The sequence below is a fragment of the Cannabis sativa genome, chromosome 3 (assembly GCF_029168945.1).
Source record: "Cannabis sativa cultivar Pink pepper isolate KNU-18-1 chromosome 3, ASM2916894v1, whole genome shotgun sequence".
Taxonomy (NCBI): domain Eukaryota; kingdom Viridiplantae; phylum Streptophyta; class Magnoliopsida; order Rosales; family Cannabaceae; genus Cannabis; species Cannabis sativa.
This window is the reverse complement of record NC_083603.1, coordinates 50387612-50406716: the sequence shown is the minus strand read 5'-3', so window position 1 is coordinate 50406716 and position 19105 is coordinate 50387612. Positions and strand designations below refer to the sequence as shown.

At 33.0% G+C, this 19105-nt stretch overlaps 1 protein-coding gene across 1 annotated transcript; it reads right to left on the bottom strand.

Moving 5' to 3' along the window:
* Positions 1-12614: 12614 nt before the first annotated feature.
* On the bottom strand, positions 12615-15781 carry LOC115709634 (probable inactive receptor kinase At2g26730). The gene is made up of 2 exons (XM_030637783.2): positions 14494-15781; positions 12615-13769 (listed from the first exon to the last, which is right to left on the bottom strand). Exons 1-2 carry the CDS (start codon positions 15773-15775, stop codon positions 13186-13188), a joined length of 1866 nt encoding a protein of 621 aa, XP_030493643.2. The 5' UTR covers positions 15776-15781; the 3' UTR covers positions 12615-13185.
* Positions 15782-19105: the final 3324 nt, after the last annotated feature.

The window sequence follows — 19105 nt, the reverse complement described above, 5'->3', positions numbered from 1 at the left end:
AGAACTTAAATATTTTTCAAATTTAAATTTAATTAAATATCAAAAATTAAGTTGTAACCACTTAATTTGAAAATATTCCATTTTAAGTTAATATTCGAAAAGATATCAACTTAAAAAACATATCTAAAGAATCTTAATAACCAATTCTTAAAATTCCTCAACTTAATTTTGAAATTTGAAATTCAAAAGATATTCAGATTTAAGTTGATTAGTTAGTGATAACTAATTTTCAACTAAATAGGAATATTTAATGAATAATTTAAATTAAGCTTCAGAAAGAATCTAGATGGTTATAATTCTATATTTAATTAAATACAAGAAAATACATATAGTTTAGCTTAGAATAAAATTCTTTAAACTATGGTTTTCTTAAATTAATTTCAAAATAAATGAAATTAATTATGTTGCTAATCAATTTTATTAGGTTAAACTAGTTTAATTAACCTAGTACAGTTATTCAAATCAGGCAAATGGGCCTTCACAATTGGGGTGGTTCATGTGAGGGGGTGCTGGGTTCAGTATATCGTACCCACTACTATGGCTCCCAACTCTCACACAAGGCCCAAAAGAGAGGAATTTAACCTTAAAATGAACAACTGTTATTAATTGAATAGGCCCAAAAACTAAATGGGCCTAAATAAAATCTATCAAAAACTATGATATTTTATTTAGCAACAACAACCTATATGCATCTATAACAAAATTAAACATATAGGCTCACACAGGCACACAATTTGGATGGATCCTATCATGTTGCTAGGTCATACACAGATGAAAGAAGATTGTGAAAATATACCTGTTACAAATTATTTACTTGACCAAGGGAGTCATGAGTTAAAATCAGATCATTGGATCTGTCAACAAGTTAACCATGGCTATTGCAATCAAGCAATAATAGGTTCTGAAAAACTTACAAACAAGCTAAAACACATACTCCTGCAACAAGGTTAGCTAGATAGTTGGATGTAGGATTTATTTAATTTTAAATAAATAATTTCGAAAAAAAAAAATAATTATATAAAAAAAATTTATTTTTGAAAATAATAAAATAAAATTTAAAAAAATTCGAAATTAATAAAAAAAAATAGAATTTAAAATTAAACCTACAATTTTGAAAAATTAAGTTTTAACCAACCTAAATATCATTTCAAAATTTGCTAACTACTTTTAAAAATTTAATGTTATTTTATAAATAAAAATTAAATAAAAATTAAAAAAGATGAATAAATATCTTTTTTCAGATTTTATAATTTAATTTAAATAAATAAAATAACAAAATTTAAAAGTTAGCAAAATATCTTACATCTATTTAAAATTACATGATTATAGTTATCTTATTTTAAATTTAAATAAGGTCAAATTATTTAAAAAAAAATTAATTTAAAAAATTTAATATCTGACCTTAAATTTAAAAATAAGATAAGATATAATCAAATTTAAAAATAAGATAGATAATTAAGTAAGAAGATAGATATTTACTATTTTTCAAATTTAAATTACACTAATATCATGAATTAAATTTAAAAAATATTAATTAATTTAATTATGATAATTAGAATTGAATTAGGAATAGTAAATGTATAAATACAAAACTACACAAAAAATCGAAAGTTAAATCCATGAAAAAGCATGAAAAATCGAAGAAAAACGAAAAAAAAAATGCGAGCTGTACGGACAGTATGCATTGCATACTGTCCATGGGCGCGCAAGGGCTGGTCTGACCGTGTAACCTCGGCGCAGGAGGCTGCTAGCAGCCTCTCCGCGGGCGCGTGGTGCAGTGACAACATCTCGATATTTTCGAAACTTCAAAAAATCATAACTAATTCAAATTAAATCGAAATTGAGTTCTGTAAAAAAAGTAACTCTCTTAATTTTTTCCATACTATCCAATAAAAATAATTCCAGAAACAGATATTTAATTATTTTTTAATAAAAGTTCACAAACATCAATCAATCATCATATAGCACTCAATACAACATGATACCATCCAAAACATCAAACAATGGTTTTAAAGTCCAAATTTTTTGCAAGCAAATCAATTACCATGGCTCTGAGGCCAGTTGTTGGAAATTATTTTACCAAGATCTTAGATCTACTCACAAGTATGTTGATTAACACCCTAAATATGAACTTTCTAAAACGATGAAATAAACACATATAAAGTTTAGTAAACCTTACATTGGGTGCAGCGGAATATAATGACTCCTTCCGTTCAGATATCTAGCCCTTGATTCCTTTCTATAGCAGAGCATTATCAATATCTGAACCTGGATTTCTTTCTCTGATTCTTTAGTGCTGAAACTCCTTCTTGCTGAAAGTCTTTCTTCACGATTTTCCTCACTATGATTGAGGTATCACTTGCTGTGTGTGAGCACTACTCTAACACTAAGAATTTCGAAATCTTTAGGAAGAAGAGAGAGAGGGAGTGGTCGGCCAAAGATAGGGAGAGAGAGAGGCTCAGTTTTTTCTGAATGAAAAGTGTGAAATTTAAGTGTAAATTTCCTGAAGCCTTCACTATCTATTTATACCATTCCACTAGGGTTAGGTTTGAATTATTTGGCATTAAAATAATGAAAATATTAGTTTGAAAAATCATTCCAAGTGGCCGGCCATGTAGTGTAATGGGCCTTACTTGGATTTTGCAGTTTTCTCAATTCTGCATCTGATTTTCTCAAAAACGCCAAATTTCTAATTCAACCATTTAAATGCCAATTCTAACTATTTAATAACTATAAATAATTATTAAATAATATTATCATTTATCATACAAATATTGTCATTTATCAATTAAGAATATTTCTTAATTGAACCATACAAAGTATCATAATTAACAAATATGCCCCTAAAACTCTTTCTTTACAATTTCGCCCTTACTTAGTGAAAAATTCACAAATAGACATAGTCTAATTTGAGAATTATAATTGATTAATCAAAACCAATTATATGAGTCTTACAAGCAATATTATCTCAACTAGTGGGGGGACCATGAGTCTATATAACCGAGCTTCCAATAAGCAGATCAAGAATTTATAACCTAAATTCAGTGACTTATTAATTCTTCGTTGAATCCACGCATAGAACTTAGAATTGCACTCTCAGTATATAGAATGCTCTATATGTTCCACCATATAGACACATCATTAGTTATCCATTGTTATAATCCTAATTTGATCAATGATCCTCTATATGAATGATCTACACTGTAAAGGGATTAGATTACCGTTACACCCTACAATGTATTTAATCCTTAAAACACTTAACCACGTATAAATGATATTTCAGCTTATGTGAAATGAGATCTCCACCATTTATTTTCGTTTGGTCAAGCTCGAAGGAGATCATCCTTTACTTACTATTTGCCAGATAAAAGCTATAGATTCCATGTTTATGTTAGCGCTCCCACTCAATTGCACTACCATGTTCCCAAAATGTACGTATCACCCTGACCCAAAAGAAGGCTTCACTAACAAATCAAAGAACACGAATAGCCTCTCGAGATCGAGCCTAATCATAACAGGATTAAGATCATTTGATCTAGGATCAACTAGGGGATATTGACTTGAATAGATATTACGGTAAGTTTAATAAATCTAAGTCAAAGTTCAATATCGGTCCCTTCCGATGCATACTCCATGCATCCAACCTGAGCTTTACTTTAACCAATGCTCTGGAAAGAACATAGCATTTCTCCAAATGCAAGTAAACTCTGTTGTAGATTATCATATCAGTAAAACCCTGCGTCTGATAAATCTAGGAAACTTTATTCACATAGTCATGTGTTACTTTCCAATGTGTTGACAACACAATAAATAGGATCAAGTATGTGAAAAGGGTTTCAGATGAATTCATACATTATGTACATATAATCATGAAATAAATCATGTGAACCATGCAACATTAAATGTTATTTCTGATCTATATTAATAAGTAAATCTGATTATATTGAAATGAGTTTTATTTAGGGCATAAAACCCAACAGTAACTTGGTCCACTACCGAAAGCCTCCAAGGATGCTTCTGGGAGGCAAGCAAAAAAGGGACTGTAACAAAATATGTGAGTATCACGAAGATTTAGGGCACACTACTAATGAGTGTGACTACTTGAAAGATGAGATCGAATCTTTTGTCAGAGCCAGACACTTAGGCCAATGGATACAGATCCCAGTTATTTATCTCGAATAAGGGGTTGTTCATGGCAAGCAGATCATTCCAAGACATCAGGGGATTGTGAATTCTCTATAAGGAGTAAGTTTCCCTAAAGCTCCCCGAACACAACTTCCGACTCTGCCTTCTCTACCATCTCACACTATAGTTATAGTATTGACTTTGGGACCAAGGAACCCCTATCTACCAGGTTTAATTCCACCATTAGTTGATGGTAATGTGGCCACAATCTCTAGACGACCACACATTGCAAGAAGCACAAGGAATTCCCAAAAGAGATATTTTAGGGAATTGGACAATGTGGGGGAGATATGCCCTTTAGTGTAGTCACCACCGCAACGTCCGTGAATAATGAACATGACCATCACATTCACGAAGGATGACACCTAACATGTTCACTTCCCACACAACGAAGCTTTGGTCATAGAAGCCTAAATTGCCAACAAAAGAGTTTTCCAAGTCCTGGTGGACAATGGAAGCTCAATCAACATACTATTCAAGTTTGCATTTCAGGAAATTAGGCTAATTACGGTTGATTTGTCACCTTGTCCCATCCAATTTCAAAGCTTCAATGGAGACACACTCATGCCAATGGGAAAGGTCCACCTCCCAATCACACTGAAAGAGGAAACCAACATATGCGCCTTTAAGCAATACACCTTTGTGGTTGTGAATTTTCCCATAGCTTACAATTCTATACTAGGATGTTGAGTCTTAGTCTATTTTAGAGCCATAACTTCCTTCAAGCACTTGTACATGAAGTTCCATTGTGATAATGCAAGAGTTGGAGTGGTTAGAGGTGACTAAAGAAGTGTAAGGAGTTGTTACAATGTGTCTGTTTGGTCCATGTTTGCTCTCGAAATAGACATTCAGGAAGAAGTTGAAGCTGTGAGGGAGGAGTATGAAGATGAACTTGATCCCAAAGTTGAGATAGAAAGAATAATAGAATCGCTAGAAAGATGTGGAAGGAGTTATAATTTGTGACACAGATCCCAATAAAACCATCAAGATTGGAAAAACTTTACATCCAGCAGTGAGAGAAAAGATTATGTCTACGGTCAAGAAGAATCAAGATGTGCTAGAATGAAGCCATTCTAAAATGATGAGGATTAAACCTAACACAAATTTCCATGCCCTGAACATCAATGAAAGTGTAATACCCATCTACAAGAAGAGAAGATCATTAGATCAGGTGGGGGTGGAAGTAGTAAAGGCAGAAGTTGATAAGTTGACTTCTAATGGCTTCCTCCAGGAGTCATTGTATCTAGCGTGGTTGGCAAATCTAGTTTTGGTCTAAAAGCCAAATTACCCCTGGACGATGTGCATAGACTTCACAGAGCTCAACAAGGCCTACTGAAAAGACTATTTTTCCCTTCTACAGATTGATCAAATGGTAGATGCCACATCAGGGTATGATTTGTTGAGTTTCATGGATGCCTACTCCGGCTACAACCAGATCAAGAACACACCAGCTTCCAGACGGATAAAGGTGTGTACTATTATGTGGTAATGCCATTCAAATTGAACATTTCAGAGCCACATATCAATGGTTGGTCAATGAGATGTTCAAGGATCAACTTAGGAGGAACATGAAGGTATATATAGATAACATACTCATAAAATCCAAAACATCCACAGAGCATGGTGATAATCTCGAGGAGGCCTTCATAGTCATTTGGAAGTATGGCATGAAACTTAACCCAAAAAGTGCACATTAAAAGTTTCCTTCGGGAAGTTTTTAGGTTTCATAGTCAACTCCTGAGGAATTGAAACTAACCTGGAGAAGATTAAAGCCTTCATGGATATGCCTTCTCCCAAGAAGCATGAGTATGTACAAAGTGTAACCAAAAGGATTGAAACCCTTTGTCAAATCATTTCTATATCTATAGACAAGTGAATCCCACTTTTCAATGTGTTTTACGGAAATAAGAAACTTGAATGGGTCGAGGAATGTGAAAGAGCCTTCTAGGAACTAAATGAGCATTTGACCAAGGCTCCAATATTATCCAAGCCGATGGAAGGAGAACTGTTATATCTTTATTTGGCAATGTCTGATCATGCCTTGAGTGTCGCCTTAGCGCAAGAGGAAGGAAGGGTTCAACTACTATTGTATTACATAAGCAAAAGACTTCTCAGCGCAGAGTCCAGGTATCCTATGATAGAGAAATTATCCTTTTGCTTGCTAATCTCTTCTAGAAAGTTAAGACCCTACTTTCAGGCCCACACCATCAAGGTAATGAATAATCATCCTCTCCACTAAGTGATTTAGAAGCTGGAGTCATTCGATAGATTTCTAAAATGGGTTATGGAACTTAGCCAATTTGATATCCAATATTAGCCCCAGGTTCCAATCAAGGGGTAGGCCTTAGCTAACTTTGTAGTAGAGTGTTCTGGAATGAATGACCTCCTGGATGAGCTAGTCCCAAAATTTCCATTCTTAAAGGTTTGCATTGACGGAGCATCCAATGAAAAGGGAGTTGGAGTAGGAATTATATAAATTTCTCTATGAGTACATCAGCTCCAAAGTTCTCTCCGCTTTGGAATTTCTAGTCTCCAACAACGAAGCTGAATACGAAGCTCTGATAGCTGGCCTGCAATTGGCTAAGGAAGTAGGAGCCCAAAGTATCAAAGTGTACAACAATTCCAAGTTCGTGGTGAACCAAATATTTGGGGAATATAAACCAAGGGTGAAAAGATGGCTACCTATGTCACACGTCCAGAGAACTATTGCATGGATTTTTTTTGATGAATCAGCGAGATTATCATTACTCCAAACATCCATTTACAGCTTAATAGCATCTCAATCGAGACCTGAAAATAATCTATACATCAACAAATATGCATATGTGTGTTTCTTTCCAACTTTTCAAACCATGACCTGTTTTTGGCACTAACTTTCTTAGGCCAAACACGTTTAATTTTATACAAGATGTCTATCTTTATTTTACTTACTATTTTAGCAGTTTGCACACTCTTTCCATCCCAAAGAACTCCATTTCGGGCTTGCCAAATATTATATGCTGAAGCTGCCATAGCAACAGCATTCATTCTCGTCTTGACGTTGTTTGCTTTGTGTCGTTGCAGCCATCTCACTATTTGTTGAAGTGTACTTGAGCAGATCTGCCATTGCAGCCATTCTTTGAGCTGCTGCCAACAACCTGCTACAATATTACAGCAGAAAAAAAAGATGCTCCAACTTCTCTTTGTCATTCCTGCATAGCAAACAATCATCATCTAGTATGACATTAATCTTACATAGTCTTTCCCTTATTTTTAGCTTATTTTGGACAGCTAACCACAAGAAAAAACTATGCCGGGGGGTATTCAATCTATTCCATACAATCACTACCCACTGCTTTCTTTCTCCTTCAGTTTTGATCAAATTGTAGGCCTTCGAGATTTGGAAGCTTTTCCCTATCATTAGCTGCTGGAAATCAGTCGAGATCTTCAACTTTTCCTTGGTTGCCACTCTCTTTTTCCAGTACCAACTGACTTGAAGTGGAGCTTGATAACTCCACCAATTCTCTTCTTTTAAGTACACATTGTGCACCCATTTAATCCACATGTTGTCTTCTTTGTTTTCTATCGCCCAAATATATTTTGTCATTGCTGCCTAATTCCATTCTTCCACCTTTCTAAACTCAATCCCTCCTGCTGTTTTGGATTGGCAAACTGAATCCCAAGCTACCAAACCAGCCCCTTGTGATGTACTTTGGCCCTTCCATAAAAAGGCCCTACATATGGCTTCTATCTGCTTTATTATTTTCTTAGGCAAAATCATAATTTGGCTCCAATATGAGTGAATAGCTAGTAGAACTGAATTGATTAAAACAACTCTACCAGCATATGAGAGGTTCCTTGAGCTCCAAACTTATTGCATGGATTTAAAAGCTAAAATATTCACCTAGTCTTGATGGTCTAAAACTAATTCACGAACATGCTAGCTAAATGATATGAGTTATCCTCCTTGTCCATCTCAACAGAAAAAAATGCTAAGTGTTGAAGAATAAATCATCTCGTCACATTCCTTTATTGGCATTAATAGTGCAAGAGGATCTTCTCGCTATGTGTAATGCGAGGCAGTTATGTGTTATTGCATTTGTTCTGCTCGAGTGGATAAATATCTCCTTCTTGTCTGTATATTTAGAGTCATGCATATGTCTCGTCAATCTCAGTCTAATAGTTATTATCCTTATCTCGCTTATGACTATATAGTCAACGAGTTATGAATATTATATATCAAACCCTTATTTGATAATAACAAGTTTTTTAATATGCATTTATTGATATAACATTATTATATCATTAGAGTTGATTCATATTCCTTCTGCAGGACACGTGTTAGCTTCTGGAGCATAGCCGAATTTTAGGTGTAACAATTGCCATTTAACTTATTTATTAATTACACCTTACAAAATTTCTTAATTAGTAAACAAACCCTAAATCTTCTTTTTCTTCTCAAATAAACCCTTACTTAGTGAAAATTCACAAACAAGACATAGTCTTATTCAGAATTCTAATTGATTAATTAAAACTAATTAATTGAGTCTACAAGACAATATGATCTCAACTAGTGTAGGGGCCATGAGCCTATATCATCAAGCTCCCAACAAATAATTCTAAAATTTACCAAGTAAATTCCCAATCTTATTAATTCCTCCTGACTCCACTATAGATTCGAAATCGCACTCCTGTTTACATAGAACAATCTATTCACCAAGAATAAATATGCTATGAATTATCCATTATTTCAATCCAAATAATCAAAGATCCTCTATAAATGATTTACATCGAGTATGGACAAATTTACCGTTCTACCCTTCAGTGTATTTTATCCTTAAAATACTTAGCTCCTTATAAATGATTTCTCAATAAACTAATATAATAACTGAAATAAGAGCTCTTCCATTTATGTCTGTTAAGCCAAACTCAAAGAAAATTATCATTTCACTTCTAAATATAGTTATAAAAGCTATAGATTCTATATCTATGATTAGCACTCCCACTCAATTGCACTACCATGTTCCCAAGATGTTAGTATTAGGTCGATCCAATTGGTCAGCTTTAACAAACAAGTCAAAGAGCACAAATAATACAGTTAAGCTAGAACCTAACCATCTCAGGATTAAGATCTTTTAATCTAAGGTCAAATAAGTGATATTGACTTAGAAAAGATATAATGGTAAATTATGATATCTTTTCCACTGTCAATATTGGTCCAGTCTAATGTATATCCAATACATCTGATACTAGTATACTTTGTTAATGCTCTGGAAAGGGCATTCCACTTATACAAGTGTAAGTAAACTTTATCGCTGATTATAACGTTAGTGTAAATCCAGTACACTGATAAATCATGGGAATAAAGACTTTGAAGCATATAATTATAATTATTTTCCAGTGTGATTACATCACTGTAATTGTGAATAACTATATATTCTGGATTTAATAGAAATTGTCTATTAAAACTATAATCATGAAAATTACATGTAAACTTAAATGACTTCTATTCTTCTATTGATAGGGCATAAAATTGCAACAACATCTTCTATGACACCCTTGCTCTTTCTCTCAACCACTTACACATTTGGACGGGTAACATTCTCACAGACATCCCTTATAACAATGAGAAGCTTAACTAGAGTTTTCTCCCTATTCGCCCTTTTCTTCTTCTTTGGCTTTAAGGTTGGTTGCACAGGAACATGTGTTGTGTCTTTTGGCTTATCCTCTCCAATTTGCCAAGACGGGTACAAGCCGTATTGAAGGAAATTTTCTTCAGTGGTTAATAAAGAAATATTTTGAGTCTTGCTCGACATCTTTAAGATAGCTTGAGCCCTGGTCCTCAACCCTAGTATGAACAATGACTGATCGTAAGTCTTTTCCCATTGAAAAGAAAGGTAGTTGGCCTTCATCCTTTGCACGATGTAGTAATCTTGAATGTACCCACTGATCTTAGAGACATCATAGTCCATCGTACCGAACATCCAAGAGCATTCCATTTGTGAAAATTAAAAATAGCCCAGACAACCTTGCCCGAGGCTGGATTTCAGATCAAAGAACCAATTTATATTGTGGGGTAAGGGTATCTCCCATTTTTGTTGTGTGAAAAGTATATACAATACAGCCAAGTATTTGATCCCCTTCGGTGAAAATTGTGTTGGGCAAATTTTATAATATTTTTCCAATCTTTGAAAATATGGATGAAGAGGAAGAAGAGCTCCTTGCAGAGCATGTGGGTCAGACCACGCATATAGGTCATCCCCAAGGCATTGGCTAGCTGGCCATCAAATGGAAGAAAGGCTACGACATTTTCAATAAGCCCATTTGTATCTAAGTTTGTCAACCTTATTACGGTTAAGGTAGAAGGGGAGAGACCCACATGTCCATAGGCCTTTCTTAATTATAGGATGGGCGGGCTTCCTTGTATTCCTCTATAACATAATGGATGTTTTCTATTTAAAGTTGTCCTCGTGCGGTAATAGGCAGCCCGAACTCATTGTATTTGCCAAATCTACTGAAGGGTTTACGGGTAGCATCAACTTCTTCCTCCATTAGTACCTCAACTTGGGCTGGACGGGTTTCACCCTGATCCTTAACCCTCTACACCTCGGTGTCACCAATAGGCACCACTTCAGAACCCTCGTCTGTAGCACGAGCCAAAGTCATTAGCCGAGCTAAATGAGAATCTTCGGATGAAACTTCCTGTAAGTTTGCTTAGTTTGCGCCACCTTTTAAGCCTTGGGCGGACATTCTGGTGAAGGAAATTATGCAACATTGACTGCAATTTCCACCAGCACGAAAGGTCTCTTTAAAGGTTTTGGCTCACCAACTGGTAAAGTGTGCGAAACCCCCGCTGAGACCTTGTATATCAAAGAAGTGGGTAAATATCGCCTTAGTCCCCAATTCAATTCCCAATGAATCGTCCGTAGTTGTCATCACTAATTTGGTCGAGGTAATAATGGTGTTGTGGGATGGGTTGTGGAGATTCTGACTCATCACTTGTCACTTCCCACTCGTCAAAGCTGGATGATGAACTTTCACTAGATGAAGACGAACTTGCACGGAGCCTAGGATGGTCCTCGTGTAGTAATTGTAACAAGTCCTCATCTACTCAGTACTTACCACCCCAAAAATCACCCGAGTTTATCTACAAAAAAGGAAAATGGGGGTAAGAACCGAGCTGTAGTGTGAAATTTGAAGCAAGAAATAACTTCAAAACTCCGACTAGACACAATTGAAAATCAAAAGAAGGAGATTGTCCTAATGAAGAGGATCCTCATTCAAAGTTTTTCAAGAATAGTACAAACCCAGAATTCATTAGAAAAATCGCGCCGAATGTATTTCAAGATTTTTCAGAGAAAAAATATGGGAATTTGCGAGAATCAAATGATTATAGTCCAAGTACATATAATCAACATCAAAATATAAATTTTAATTCTTAGAAATCAAGAACAACCTTATTCGAAACCCAAAAATATCCATAAAAGAAGTTGTAAAGTATAAGTGCAAATTCAAAGGATTGCATAAAGTTTAGAAACTTACTCACTGTCGAAGATCTCTTAAAGGAAATTTGTTCAGAACTACAAATTAAAATTTGGAAGTACCCTTGTGGTCCCTTGGAGCTTCAAAGAAAGTTTGAAAACTTTAAAAAAAAAAAAAAAAATTGTTCTGATATTTCCAAGTGTCGAAATGCCTAAAAAAGTATAAGTGAATTCTAAAATTCCTTATTTAGGTTTTGAAAGGGTATTTTTGTAATTCTATATTCTAAAATTTGAGGTTTCCCCTAAAAGAGTATCGTCAGTACCTTCGAGCAATACAACCACCAGCACACATCCCAAGGGTGTGATTCTCGAGGTAAAAGACCTTTAATGCACCAGGATACGAAAAGATAGCTCAAAGATTTGAAGAGATTTTTTTGTTCACCCATTTTGCATACCGAGCACGTGTCACCCTATTTACCTAGCACGTGGGCCGAGCAAGTCCACGTACCAATAAATAGTTCCCACGCGGACTTAGGGGGCAAATGATATCTTGAAATCTGCACTAGGTGACATGGTGTTTATTTGGGTGACACGTTGATCATTCTTTAGACTTAGACGAAGGCAAAACTCATCAATATGTCGTCTAGAACTAAACTATCCATAAAATGTTACTTATTTAAGGAATATAACAAAGGTAACGTGGAGGGTAAGCGATACCCTTCAACCAAATCGTTTTTAGGGCCATTCCACATATGTTGCCCAAGGTAAATGTGGCAGTGAAAGCGTCTAAAGTACTTTCTTTTTATTTATCAATTAAAGTCCTATTTTTATGAGATTTTTACAAGCAATTGTTGTATTATAGAAAGTAATTAATTTTCCTTTTTATTTCTTATTTGATTTCGGAAAATAAATTTATGTAATTATTCTCTGTAAATAGTTAAGTCATTTCACTACTCAGGGATTCGAATTTTATTCACTCAATAAAGCACTTACGTTGCTAAAATTTCTGTAAAAGCTTTCGAGGAAGATCAAGAACTTCCTTATTCTTCTCTCACAAGTTAATACATGTATAAGGAGAGTAGACTATTACCACTATTACAGGGTCGAACTTCTATAACAAATTCGTGTTTTTATTACTTAATTATTATTAATGATTGTTTCTAATCGCTTATATTAACTTATCGTCGTTGGCTAAAAGTAAGATGGCAACACTTTGTGTTACAATATAATTGTATTTAAAAGAGTTAGAGAGAGCTTACAACTCTGAATACATGTTAGAACGCTATTCTTTGTTCCTCTTCATAGATCTAAGCTTGTAGATCTAAACTCTACGAATTAATGTGTGGAAATATTTTTATCCTTTCATTGCATATACATTTATATAAACATTTGATTTTTATAGTTTAACTATTCTGCATTTTTCATAATCATTTATGTATGCTTCATGTTTGCATTTTAATTCCTTACAACCAATAATGAACACACACGTATATATATATGTGTGTGTGAGAAAGAATTTGTTAGTTTAGATATGCGTACATCACAATGCAAATGATAAAGATCTCTCTTCCTCATCTCTAATACAATTTATCATCATAGAAACTTGAGTCATAGTAGGCCTTTGATTTGGAGAGGGATTTATGCACTTCAAAGCAACAAGCAACAAATTAACCATTCTCTCTTCATTAGCACCTTCTGAGATCAATGCCTTGTCAAACACTTCAACAGTCCATTCCTCTTTAACCACTGATTGAACCCAATTAGGCAAATCAAATCCATTTTTCTGAACCAACCTCCCTGTTAAAAGCTCTAGAAGAATCACACCAAAACCATAGATATCAACCTTAAAAGTGGTTTGAGAAGAAGTTGATTCTTCATCATTATAATAAGTTGCTTCCATTATTGAATGGTGTTGATTTTCATTTTCAACAACCATGAGACCATATTCACTGATGCAAGGCTCCATAGCTTGGTTGAAAAGAATGTTCATGGACTTTAAGTTGCCATGGCCAACTCCATCTTGATTAAGCTCATCATGCATGAAGGATAATGCCTCGGAAATAATAGCTGCAACACTTAGTCTACTTCCCCAGTCAAATACTTGCCCATTACTTTCTGATGATCCTGTACGTGTAATTAACCATGCATGCATTAATATAATATATATATATATATATATATATATTGAACTTGAGAGGCTTATTATATTAAGCTTTGTTAATTTCACCATCAAGATAAATTGATTTTGTAATAAACATGCTCCTCCTGTTTTTACATCCCAAAGCAATAAGAAAAATAATGTTCAAATGCATAAATTATAACAATTCTAAAAATGTTCATAATATTAATAATAAATATTAATAACGCTTAAAATAATATGCAACTGATCTAATATCTCATCTCATTTAATATAACAATTGAATTTGATTAAAAAAAAAAAAGAAAAACAAACAATTGAAATAATGGATAAATATATGTTAGTAATTAATAATTATTTCTAGTAATTTGCACATATCGCTTATAATTAATTTTTGTTTTTATATATATAATTTGTGAAAATTCTATAGTACACTCCTTGAATCAATTCACGTATGGAAGAAAAAAAAAACACCCAACTGATATTATCTCTCCAACTGATATTAGTATAAATGTATAATGATTTGAGTTTTTTATTAAGAAAAAAATATGGCTAAAAATAACAAATAAGTATGTCATTAGATTTAGGGTATAAGTATGAGAATCTATTTTGTAATGAACGGGAGATATGTAATTTGATTAATGAATGTTCACGTTTATTGTCAAAAAAAAAAATAAATAAATAAATAAAGATATTAAATAAAGCGGTTACCATGTAGACGTTGGAAAAGACTGCCATTAGGCTGAAAGTCATAAACCAAGAGCTTCTCTTGTTCGGAGCCATAAAACGCAACCGGCGGCAACACATTCCGGTGCTTCACCTGGTCCAACCTCCTCATTCTCCGATCAAACTCCTCCAAAGAAATATCCCAATCCTTGATCCTCTTCACCGCCAACAAAACCCCATTTTCCACTCTCACTTTGTACAAACTACCATGCTTTCCTCTCCCCAAAAGCTCTGCCGGAGCCTTAAGCAGCCCTTCAAACGACAACCCAAGTGTCGCCGTCTTCTTCCCAGGACTTCCAAGAACTACCAGCGTCGGAATCCTCCCGCTCTCTAGCGACGTTAATGAATACTCCGAACGCTCTTTTCTGGTTTCGCCGGAAGCAATGGTACTACTCGGCATGGCGCTACGAGATTCAGTGTTTTCCTTTCGGGGTTTTTTTCTCTTGAGGAATATGAAAATGGCTAATACTAAAATGAATGAGCCCATGATCACATAACCCGAATATATGAGAATCTTTTTTGCTGAGATTTTTTTGGGTTTCTCTGTTTTTAATGGTGGTGGGCAGAGATTTGGTAATGGAATTCCGCACAAATAAGGATTTCCCAGAAAACTCTGGGCTTCGAATTTTCCTTTCACATCTGGGATTTGGCCGGAGAAGTTGTTATTTGAAGCATTGAATTTATCAAAATTGGTGAAATCGAAATCTGGGATTCTCCCACTAAGCTCGTTGTTTTCAGCTACAAAAGATACCAAGCCCGAGATTCGTGAAATATTAGGGAGGTTGCCGTGGAACTTGTTATCTGAGATATGCAGCCTTTTCAGGTTACTAAGCTGGGCAAGTGAGTCGGGAAGGTCACCGGAGAATTGGTTTCCGGCTAAGTATAAATGAGTGAGTGCTTTACAGTCTCCAATCTCAAGTGGGAGGTTTCCGGTGAGGTTGTTGGTCTGAAGACTAAGGACAGTAATGGAGGTCACTAAGCACAATGAAGAAGCATCGAAGGTTCCATTAAAGCTAAGCTTTTCAAGAACAATTTTCCTCACTGTAGTTAATCCATCGTTGCATTCAACACCGAACCACTTGTCTTTGCAAGGGTCCGAAGTCGAGTTCCATCCCCAGTTGCCAAGTCTTAGTACTACATCATTTTGTGGTGAAAGGTTGTCCATGAACTCGATCATAGCTTTCTTCACTTCATCTTCTACTGAATTTGACCTTGGAATGGTGAGAGTGATCCAAATGAGGAGTGCCCAGATGAAGATTCTTTCCATTCTTTGACGGGAAAAATTAAAATTTAAAAATTTAAAAATGCCAATGGGATCGACGAGACTATCAAGGTAGATTTTGCGTGATTGTTTGTAATATTAGAATATGTGAAATTAAAGGAATTGCAGAAATAAGCCCAAAAAAAAAACAAAGAAAGAGTTGCCGGCTGATTGATTTAGTCTTTCTCGTTTACTTCGACAGTAGGTTGATGGTTCTACTAACATATAATATTGTTTGTTCTGTTGAAATAAACTATTAAACAAAGTATTTTTTTAAGACTATGTGTATTGAAGTAGCTGGATCCTTGGGGACTTTTGTTCGGCCAAGAGTTGCATGATACAATTGGAGCTTTCTTATTGTTTAATAGACTTTTCTTCATAAGAAAAGACTTGTGTTTTAGGGCTCTAGCGCACAAGTGAGGCTTGTAGATTGTTGGAAAAAGAAGTGCCCGGAAATAATAACCAACAAAATACAAGTATTACAAGGACTATAAAAATAATTAAATAAAGTTATAATTTAATTACAAAATACCTCCTAAAATAGAGAATGACACTCTTATCCTAAATACATAGGGTGACATGGCGCTTCTCTGAGTGACACATGGATCATTTTTGGGTCTAGACGATATATACCTTTTATCCTCTAGTAAAGGAGTGCTAATCACACTCTATTTTACACTTTTTTTTGCACTCTCCTTATATATATTCTAATGACAAGTGTCATTTTTTTTAGATAATACTTATTAGAGGTGGCCATCCGATCCAATCCAACCTTTTTTTTCTCATCCGATCCAATCCAATTAGTAATTGAATTTGAAAAATCATCATCTGATCCAATCCAATTAGACCTCAAAATCCAATTCAATCCAATCCAATTACTAATTAGATTGGATTAGTTTTTTTAATTGGATATCCAATTACACACCTAAATTTCAATATTCACTTAAAAATATGAAGAAAAATGCGTAAAAACTAATTATTACCTTTTATTTAAGTTTAATATTTCATAAATATACTATCGTTACAAGTGTAATGTAGCCAAATTGTATTAAATAATTAAAACAACAATATTTCTAAGTAATAAAATAAAACAAAACATCATGAAAATAAATACACAAAACAACCAAGTGTTGTAAATTCAACACACAAAAAAAAAAAATCTAATAAAAATATAATAAATATGTATTATATTTTTCAATATTTTTTATTATATAAATAATTTTTTAACATATATAAATGTAATTGGATTGGATCAGTTTTTAATTAGATTTTGAGATTGACATCCAATAACTGATCCAATCCAATTAGAATCCAACTTTTAGCATCTAATCTAATCCAATTGTAATTGGATATCCAACTTTTTGTAATTGGATTAGATTGGATCGACTCGGTTCAATTGGATTAGATTGGATGATGCCCACCCCTAATAGTTATTCTACCTAATAATTAGTCTTAACATTATAACTTAATTACATTTGTGTCATTCTAATTAAATTGTTCTATTATTCTACCAATTTAGCAATTTCTTTTTTATAGTAGAATAAGTATATTTTTAATTGTTTAGCTTTTTCATCAGTTAAACAAAAACTACAATTAATTATGTATTTTTGTAAATTATAAAATTTATAAAGTTTACATATTATTTATAGGAGAGTTATAACACGAGTACACGTAATTTTTTTCTTAATGTATGTTGACACTCTTTTAAATTTGAAGTCACTAATATTATAATGGTGCTAGATATATTATTATTTTCCATTTCATTTTTTAATTAATTGATAAATTTTATTATATATTGATGAATACTTTAGTTAGTTTTCCTTATGTTAATTATTTGAATTAATTGATGATCTCATTCTTTCTTAGTTTTGAATTTAATAATTTATTATTTTCGATTTACTAATAAATTAGAACTATTTTACAAACGAGAAATAATTTAATATTTTTTTTTATTTTTTATTCACAATTATATATTGTGACTATTGAGTTAATTAAATTATTTTCATTATAATGTTGTACTCATAAATTAATATTCATTGAACTAATTAAATTTTTAGTCATTATTTACAAACGAAAATAAGCTCTAATATATTTACATATTGAGTTAAAGTTGATTTTACTTTAATTGTATGTATTATATCAGTAGTTTATTGATATTGGACAAAGATATATAGTGATAATTAATTTTGTTCAATTTAAGATGGGAGAATTAAAATAAACTAAAGAACTTTATATCTATACTCCACAAATTTATTTATACACCCCAATTGAATAAAATCAACTAAAATAATTTTAAAATTCACACTTAATACTTTTTTAAAAAAATATATTTGTTCTCTTGTCATTTTTTAAATCTTGTTTTCATATATTTTTTTTTTTTAAAATAATAGCTTTATTTTATTTTTACTCTAATATTTTTCTATATTATTTTTTAATTTTTTTATATTAATATTCAAAATATATTCTATTTTACATATATACATCTTTTCACAACACGAGAAAGAAAAAAATGAATTAAATATATATATGTATTTTATGCAAAATATATTTATATTTTGGAGTGTACATATTATTTCACTTAAAAATATTTATTCTTTTATCAATAAATGAACAAATTATTTAATTAGGAGAGTAATTTAATTAAAATGGCACAAATATAATAAATTATGATACTATGATTAGATATTAGGTATAAATAAACATTGTTTAAAAAATGACACTTGTCATTAGAATATAGAGACAGGGCAAAAGAGAGTGTAAATTAGGGTGTGATTAGTACTCCTCTTTATAGTATTAGAATTTGCTACATATTTCTACACAATTTAATCTAGAAATTTCTATACACTTGTCGAAAAAAAATTATCTAAGAACTTAAGAGATTTCTAGATTAGATTAAGTCTAGAGTATACTAGTTATGTTGAACTCTAGAAATATTTAGATTTATTTGGATATAATTCCTTCTAGTAAAAGAAGGATCTAGAGAAATAATTATGACCATAAAATATAAGGGGTGAGCAACTATAAATACCCCATCAAGGGTTTCAAGTTGTAACCAACACCCAAAAGTCAAAGTTCCAAACTATCAATAAGAGCTTACTACTTTATATACAACTCTCTCTTCTAAGCCAAAATTAATTTCATACACTAAATCAACAACTACTCATCAACTTCAATACTTCACTACATTACCACAACAAACCATTAACCACATATCCACCTATTCTAAACAAAACCAATAGAATTTCATTCTCAAACTATCACACTACAACATTCAACACCATTAGCGGCGGACCTCGGCCGCTATTGGTGTACTTTCTGGCCGCTAAAGGGCATTAG

Bases quoted from the DNA above. Each gene is read 5' to 3' on its own strand.
- LOC115709634 (XM_030637783.2), bottom strand. From the start codon at position 15,775: ATGGAAAGAATCTTCATCTGGGCACTCCTCATTTGGATCACTCTCACC. The intron at 13,770-14,493 runs GTAACCGCTTTA...TTACACGTACAG, and splicing joins TCTTTTCCAACGTCTACATG to GATCATCAGAAAGTAATGGG.